Raw genomic sequence first — 8,683 nt, forward strand, 5'->3', positions numbered from 1 at the left:
CTTATTATTTTATTTATTTATTTTATTTATTTATTTATTTAATTTATTATATTATATATATAATATAATACTATATACGTATATATACTACACACACACACACACACACACACACACACACACACACACACACACACACACACACACACACACATATATATATTTATATATATAATTTTTAGGTCACAGTTCTTGTAATTCAGAAGGATCGAGAACACAGGTAGAAACACTTTTGATCTCGACAATTAACAACACAGTTTTACTGCTATATAATTAGTATTAAAATAAAAATATATGTTACATTGTTAAGGTAGGTTAAACTCAAAAGCGCCCATACTAATCCCAACAAGAATCTCGATGAAGGTAGCACGATTACACGATGGATTAACGAATGTAGCCTTCGAATTCCAATATTCTCAGCGTCAGCGATCTCCTTATGACGACTCACGGAGTCAATCCATGTCAAGCTAAACTAATTACTCATCCGTTGGGTGGCTAGGATTGCCCGGAAATAGCGATTAGCGACGTTGGCAAGCTGAGACGAATTCGCATTTCCTCCCTGATAGTTTCCCCTCGTTCTCGATCCCTTTTCGCGTAGACGAAAACTTCGTTTACCTGCGACAATTATCGTTCTTCCTGGATGACGGACATAGGAGACAAGGATGCGCGTACTCACTCCGCGTACGCGACGAACATAAATTCCCGATCACGTATCTTATCGAAACACATCGTTGTCCTCCATTAACTCGTTCGGGCTATCGTGAGGCACTGCGGAACTTCGAGCTCGTCGGTCACGATGTTTTCGACTGATTAAATTCGTCGTGCATCGCTAGATGACACTAATCTTACGAGTAGGAGGGATGGAGGGGAAAGAATAGAATAAAAATATTTTCTTTGAAAAATAAAGGATACTTTCAATATTTTCTCATTTATTCGAATTAATTTCTTTTATTTTTGTAAATTGAGAATGTAATTTTTATTAGATTATGCATTTAGCTTCTACTTTTTAAATTGCAAATTTATTTCATGTATATCAGGAGTTTTTCATCAAAGAAATAAATAAAATTTGAAAGAGCATTTATTCATAATATAATAATATAATATGTCTTATATAAGCTTCCATTCCTACAACAGTATATACTTCATATATTATATAAATTTCTCTTAGATATCTCATAATTAAATTCTTATATAATTTCTTATGTACAATTCAGTAAAATAATTTTTTTATAGAAATATATTTTCTGCCCTTTCCCTATAAAATAACATGTATATATACATTTGAATTGCTTGACTAGTTAATTTAAGCTAAGACACGATTGCTGAAAGGCCGAATCTTGTTATCTCGGACATTTATATGCTCTCCACGAGACGAATCGAGATGCTTTGCCCTTCCGCTGCAACTTAATGATCCAATATACGTAGATTACCCGATACAATTTTATTTTCTAAAACAGTTCCAGAAGGCAGATCTATGCGTTCTCCATGATTGGCGATTATAATGACGGTGCCTTTCAGTGTTACCCCTTTTCCAAAGGTAACATCACCTGATACTGTTAAATGATCTAACTCGAGGAGATCCGGTATTGTCGGAAATCTAGTTAGAAACTCTTTTACCTATAAAAAAAAAGAAAAGAGACTGAGATATTACTATATACATGATAAAGTTAAAGATAAAATTCGTATGAATTAGTAAAAATTGGAATAAGAGTCAATCCTACTGACTTTTGAAAAATGATTATCTCCCAATTTGATGAGAGGCGTTGTGGGGAACATTCTTTGAGGACTCATTACGAGAGATCCGTTACGTAGCGTGTATAAATTACTCATTACAAGCATTAAATCAGAAGTCTTTTTCACCGGCAAGAATCTACTGCGCGGCACATTTATACCTGTAGCAAATAAACATTTTTAATTAAATATAATATTGTGTATAGAGAATCGATTTAAAATAAAGCAGGATTTTTTGAGATAAAGAATTCTAGAAATTAAAGAATAAAAAACAATTTTGTTAAATCAGAGAAGCGTTATCTCTTTCAGCACTTACCAATACTTCCTTCGAATGATTTCATAGCAGCTCCTACAGCTGTTTCAAGTTGTATTATATTTAGACCATTGGTAAAAGTTTTATTGTTTACAATTATCTCCATATTCAAGTCTTTCTGCTCAAGTACTCTCTCAATGGCTATTTAAGAAGCAACATATATTAAACACAAATTTAATATTTATTATATGGCATACATAATTAATTATACGACAATCTTAAATACACATACCATTAAGTTTAATCCAAAGGTTGTTGGTATTGAAATACTTAAATGTCTTAACAGATTTAAAGTCATCGATATGATCCTTGGGGACTTGAGCTATTTCAAGGAGACGAAGTTTATCTTCGTATTTTATAAGCGTACCACCCTATAAATAAAATATATAAAATAAAATATATAATTAGAATTTCTCTCACGCTATTTCAGACGAATTGCAATTCTCATGAAATGCACCTTAACGTCCGCTCGCGTTTTATCAGTTACTTCCATGACAAATTCAAGAGGTGGTTCCGAGCTTTTACTAAGCAACGATTTCAAGATTTTTATGTCTACCGTGGCACCAAGATTATCTATGTTAGAAATAAAACAATATTCGCGGCCCTGCAAAAAATCCGAATTTTTTAAAAATTGATTATCGTATCATTATTTACATGGACGTGAAAAATGCTATTTTATTACCTCACGAATGAATTTTTTGAGCAGACCAGAATTCAGGAAACTTTCATAAAAGTCTCCATGACCGGGTGGATACCACCTGTTAACAAATTATTATTTTTTTTCGTGAACCTGTTAAAATAATGTTAACAGTGATTTTATGAAAATCGTTCTTACGCTTCTATGTCCTCATCGACTTGGCAGTGCTTAGCGATTGGAAGGAGGGAATCTCTATTTATACGCGGATAACAACTCTGATTAAAAGTATAAATGTCTATATCAATTCCTTTGTACTTTCTAATTATGCGTTGCGTATCGTCGTCTGTGTTGAACGAATTCATCAATATGAGTGGCACGTTAGCGTTATACGTTTTATTTAGATGCTGTTACAATAGAAATACATACAATTATTATACATTATATTATAATCTTAAAACTAATAGTGATTAGTGAAAATAATAAAAATAACTAAGTTATAATTTGTATACCTCAATCTGCTGAACGGTGAGATCAAGAAACGTAAGTCCATTTCGTACAGCAATAACGGACTTCGGTCCGTGACATCCCATGCTCGTTCCAAGACCACCATTTAGCTTGACGACAACCAACTTATCCAGCAGTTCCTTCACCTCATTCGTCTCTGGTGATGGCAAGGAGTTATAATTCTTGACCTGTGAAAAAAACATAATTCGGAATTATAAAATTAATTAAATTTCTATATTATTTATTAATAGAATTCATCAATTAAAGCACTAATAAAATACAGAACGTTTTTAGAAGATAATTTCATAGACTCTCCATAGAACATCATAATAATTTCGGTTCTCGACTCACTAATTATAATTAGTGACGATAATGATCAATATCGAGTTGTTAATTAAAATGGACTGAAAAGTACTGTTGTGTAAGTGCTGTTACACAATTTAAAAGAAAAATTTAAAAGAAATTTAAAAGAAAAAAAAGAGGAAGATATTTCCTCATAATCTTTCTGTTTCTGCATGATCGAATTTCACTCACCGCATCTTCGGGCAGCTTCTGAATATGGTCCCATTCTAAAGACGGACCCTCCTCCTGCAGGAATCGCTCGAAAAGATGTTGGAATCCAGCGAACTGCCGGCTGAATATCGTCGTCTTGTTTTCGCGAGCGGTTGCCTGCAACTTCTCAAGCTCGCGTTGCAGTTCATCCCGTGCATCTCTCTTCGTACGCTCGCGAAATGCCTGTGTATCTGAAGAGCTGCGTTGATGACCACGTGCCTGTGGAGTTTCCTCCGTATTATAGATCGAAACTTTTTTTTTTACCTATTCTTTTCGCGAAATCCTCCCAATCCGCTCCGATAAGTTCGTCGCAATTCGAAGGCGAAATGTTACGCATGATAACTTTTCAAGATCGCGGCCGTATAAAAATCGACAAAAAAAAATACAAGAAAAAAGTAGGAAAAATAAATAAATCGTGTATACGCGTGCAATGACTCGGGATATGTCTGACCGCTTTCTCAAAAAGTTTCTCGTTATAAAATCTCCCTCGTCGGAACAAAATTCTCATGTAGAAACGCAATCTTGTAAAAATTGACTGTAATCTGTAGTAATCAACAAGCGTCACCAACGAGGACTGTTTTTTCTTTTTTTCTTCCTGTTTTTTTTTCTCTAACATGCGACGAATTATCGTGAATCGTCGTCATTGTCTTCTCGAAAAACGCACGAAAGCAATCGCGTTGTTCGTGCTCGGAAAGGTCTCTCAAAAGGTAAACAAATAGATAGCGAATGCAAAAGAAAGTAAAATAAATGGATGCAATGCGATAACGATAAATCCAGAAATGAAAATTACTATATGAGAATCGGCAAATTTTAACGTTACATATATTTCGCTCGCATTTTAGGAAAGAAGAGAAAAAAAAATTCCGTTCGTTTTTGATTCATTTTTTTCCAATTAATTAAAGTGATATTTCGTAATTTGTTTTTTATCATTTACGTGTTGCAGATTACGGCTAGATACGGAAGCATGTTATTATACATTTGTATAATTATACATTTGTATAATTATTTGTATATGAGACTAAAAAAGGAAAAAAAATACTAAATGTCTTTTTTCTAATTCTTAGATGCAGAAAAAGGCAAAAAGTAAATTAATCTATATTTATTTTTTCAAGAATAGCTTTAATTTCGGTTCAACTTGCTTATCTTTTTCTAGTCTAGTAAAAATGAAATAAAGAGTAATTTTAACCAACTATATGCGCCTTAATTGTATATTGATAAAGAGTAAGTTTAATCAAGATACCAAAGTTAATTTATATTGACAGAAATAAAAAAAAATTTTAAACTGATTGACATATAGAAGACAATGAAATTATAAAAAAAAACCGTAAAGTAAATGGCAATAAAAATTAGAAAAAAATTTTTTTCTCAAAGTTGCCGTGAATTTTTTTTCATCTAAGAACATTAAGCCTGACCCAATGTCGCGATCGTGTTGATCTCGCTTGCGAGACGATAATTCGAGTTCAAGTTGACCCGGAGATTCTCGGTTTATTGCGGAAAAAAAAGAATAAAAAGACTAAACGAAATGAGCGACATTTCGCGATATTTCATTTAATTTGATTTATAGTTGAGGTAATATTCTCAGATCAAATAGGATTGGCATAAGCTGATATTTATAGCCGGAGATCTTATATAATACTTAAGACCGTTTTAAGTATAATCTAAGATGTCATGAACAGATTAGAGATTATCATCTTAAGACATTATTTGTGACTTATTTTAGTAAATAAAACGGACTGTAAATATCGCCTATCTTTTTCCCTACTTCTTCTTTACTTCGTGAATGAGACCAGCATAAAAAAAATGTGCGGGACGAATAATATAATCATCAATTTAAATATTTAATTTTCAAATATATGTACCGCGATAATAATACAGCGCACAACTGTCGACCTTGCATATGTAAAAGAGCGTAAAGTCAGTTTCGCAATGGTGAGAGGAATTTCGCGACTTATCGCGGGACTTGCGTGAGAATTATCACAGAAAACACTTCGGACACTTTGTTTAAACCTATTTTCTATACATTAGCATTAAAAATCATTAAATTTGTGTAGGAAACAATAACTAATACTTGAGCAAACGCTATCCTCCCCTCCTCCTCCCTCCCCGTTGACCTTTTTACAAAATCATGCGATAAGATAATTTCGAGGAACGGAGTACATGCATCGTATGAATTTTATCTCTCTGTTAAAATAAATAGTCATTATTACTTTCGATTACTCGGAATATCAGAAAGATAGGAAATTACCATGGAAAAAAGAGATTTCGGAGCTATTAATAATAATCATGTGAGCATAATTTAAGCCATTAATATTAACCATTAATATTAATAATAATATAATAAGCGTAATTTAAGCACCGTTATCGCAACTGTTAACGAATAACATTTAGGTTTCGATTCACTTGGAACCCATTTTGCGACATAACTAAAATGAATAATTCCCGCGATTTCTATCTCGGTTATCCCGCATCTGTTATAAGAACATATCGCTTTACGATACGTGAAATCACTGTCGAATGAGAAAAATGAGACCAAAAAGACTTACAGTTAGCCTCGGTTCTACCAATCTAATATAAGATTAATTTTAATCTCGATTTAAAACTGACTCTTTTCTTTTTCTAATTCTTAGAATTACGCTCGTTTTTATAACTAGTTTTTATAACTAGTAGTTGAAGGTTAAAGCTAATCTTAGAATTAGAAAAAAATTTCTTAAAATTAGAAGAATTCTTAGAATTAGAAAAGAATAAAGAGTAAGTTAAACCAAGATTAAATTTAATCTATTATACATTAGTTAATCTATTATACATTAGTAGAAATGAATATTAGTAGAATTGTCATTTCTTTGTCATTTCTTACGTAAACTTAAATAATGACGAGAGAAAATTTCTCTCGCGATTTTCTATCTTTTGAAAATAGAACTTTTTTTTATATTAAGCCAGAACATGGATCAACCATCACATGAATTCGTAACAATATCCGTTTTCTTAATCAAGTTAACTTTAAGTAGTTTAATTTTAATCTCGGTTCAACTAACTCTTCATCTTTTTCTAGTTTTAAGAATAAGAAAAAGATAAAGAGTAAGTTGAACCGAGATTAAAGTTAATCTATATTGGTAGAAACGGATATAAGATAAGCCATTTACGGTCAAAGTCAGATGTTGGAATAATACATCTGTATTTTTAAATAAATTTATCTCGGATATATTGCTTTCACACTTGCAACACAATTTCATTTTGCATTGCGAGCTCGAATATCGGCGCGCTGTCATTTATCTGAGATAAATTTATTAAAAAAACACATATTGGTTGGTATTCATAATCGATTCTTGTATTCAAGACTGTCTTAAGATGTTACACTGAAAAAAAAGATTGGTTGAATATGACATAGTATTTTTAATTAGTTACAGCAACCAATATGTCATATTTTATATCATTTAAATTATTGTAGCAGCCAATCTTTTCTTTCAGTGCATGAATGAATTACAGAGTTAGCATGTCTTAAGATATTTAACTTAAGATTTAAAGAACTCAATATGAATACCAGCAGTAAATATATTTTTATTCAAAAAATGACTTATCATTTTAATATTTGACTTTGATCGTAAATACAGATATTTCTCTTATTTAGTGGTTTTGTTGAAATGTTTTTCATTTCGTTTTATACACAATTCATTGCATGAATCAGGAACAATCATCGCCTTTCAGAAATCCGCGAAAAGATAAGCCGCACACAAGTCGCACGCGACACGAGATCGACTCGAGGCCAATGAGATCGGTACCACAATTACATCCCAGAATGACGCTGCGCGCTCGAGTCGAATTTGCCTATCATCATTAGCTTACATAACGACAGATTAGTATGAATAGTGCTTGTATAAATCATTGCGTAAAAACTCGTGGAAATTTTTAGTCCGTGACGAAAAAGAAGATCCCCGAAGTTTGCGAATCAGGAGCCTGATCCTTAAATGATCTCTTTCAACAAAATGTCCTCGTTATCTCTATGATGACTGAGGGAACAAATGTAGGTAACGACTTAATCTCATTAGATATCTAAAGATAGCCATTATCTCACACACGTGGAGAACAAGGCGCGAAACAGCTTATGGCAAAAATATCACTAATGAACATTGAGAAAAATTTCTAATTAGAAATCAGAAAATTTTTATCATATCAAGCAGAATTCTACTTATTTATTATCTCAATTAGAATTATAATAGATTTAAAAAATTTCTGATTTGTCCATTTTCAACCAAAATTCCAATTGATGTAACCAAACTATTTTCAGTAAACAATTACAAGCAACTGGTTTCTGACAGAATTATTTCTGATTAAAAATAGACGAATTGTAACATTTAGTTATATCAGGCAGAATTCTACTTATTTAAACTAGAATTATAAGAGATTCAGAAAATTTCTGATTTGTATATTTTCAACCAGAATTTCAATCAACACAATCAGACTCGCTTTCCAATAAACATAAACAGCTACAATAGAAGCTGGTTTCTCAGGATTTAAAGTCTCGCATTCAGATCCTCGTTACGATACGAAGAATTTACAAATTATTTATATTTTATCTAATCATATCTGCGAATCTTTATCAATCTTAGAAATATATTTTTAGAAATAGATTCTTAGAAATATATTCCGGATATCCTGGAAGTTCGCAATACATTTTTTTTTTCAAACATTTGATGTTTCCTTCGATTTACTCTATCAACAATCAAACAATTGAAGGTCAACATTTTCCTCACAAAGAGATCGTTAAGATCCTTTCTGAGAGGAAAGACTCCAAAATTCTTCGATTTTGATTCAAATGCGAGGTTCTTTTCACGAAAGAGAAAACATTTGATGATCTTTTGAATTTTAAGGCCAATATTATACGCGTCCATTTTTTATCGAACGACGTATATATATATATATATATATATATATTATTTTTTAAGTCGTGT

At 32.0% G+C, this 8,683-nt stretch overlaps 2 protein-coding genes across 2 annotated transcripts in view; both read right to left on the minus strand.

Moving 5' to 3' along the window:
- LOC105619680 (uncharacterized protein DDB_G0283357-like) overlaps window positions 1-742 on the minus strand; it is a gene marked incomplete at its 3' end in the record, with an annotated part of 9,876 nt that extends 9,134 nt beyond the window's left edge. Inside the window, exon 1 of the mRNA XM_012201198.1 lies at window positions 728-742. Coding sequence (XP_012056588.1) covers window positions 728-742 — 15 coding nt within the window. The remainder of the gene's footprint in view (window positions 1-727) is intronic.
- Window positions 743-1,404: 662 nt separating this feature from the next.
- Window positions 1,405-8,683, minus strand: part of LOC105619681 (UTP--glucose-1-phosphate uridylyltransferase) — a 10,892-nt gene continuing 3,613 nt past the window's right edge. The window contains exons 2-10 of the mRNA XM_012201199.1: window positions 3,720-4,001; window positions 3,191-3,373; window positions 2,880-3,085; window positions 2,727-2,802; window positions 2,502-2,648; window positions 2,277-2,415; window positions 2,048-2,185; window positions 1,726-1,892; window positions 1,405-1,617 (exon numbers count right to left, since the gene is read on the minus strand). Of these exons, the coding sequence (XP_012056589.1) occupies window positions 1,405-1,617; window positions 1,726-1,892; window positions 2,048-2,185; window positions 2,277-2,415; window positions 2,502-2,648; window positions 2,727-2,802; window positions 2,880-3,085; window positions 3,191-3,373; window positions 3,720-4,001 (1,551 nt within the window). The remainder of the gene's footprint in view (window positions 1,618-1,725; window positions 1,893-2,047; window positions 2,186-2,276; window positions 2,416-2,501; window positions 2,649-2,726; window positions 2,803-2,879; window positions 3,086-3,190; window positions 3,374-3,719; window positions 4,002-8,683) is intronic.

Source organism: Atta cephalotes, assembly GCF_000143395.1.
Source record: "Atta cephalotes unplaced genomic scaffold scaffold00022, whole genome shotgun sequence".
Classification (NCBI taxonomy): domain Eukaryota; kingdom Metazoa; phylum Arthropoda; class Insecta; order Hymenoptera; family Formicidae; genus Atta; species Atta cephalotes.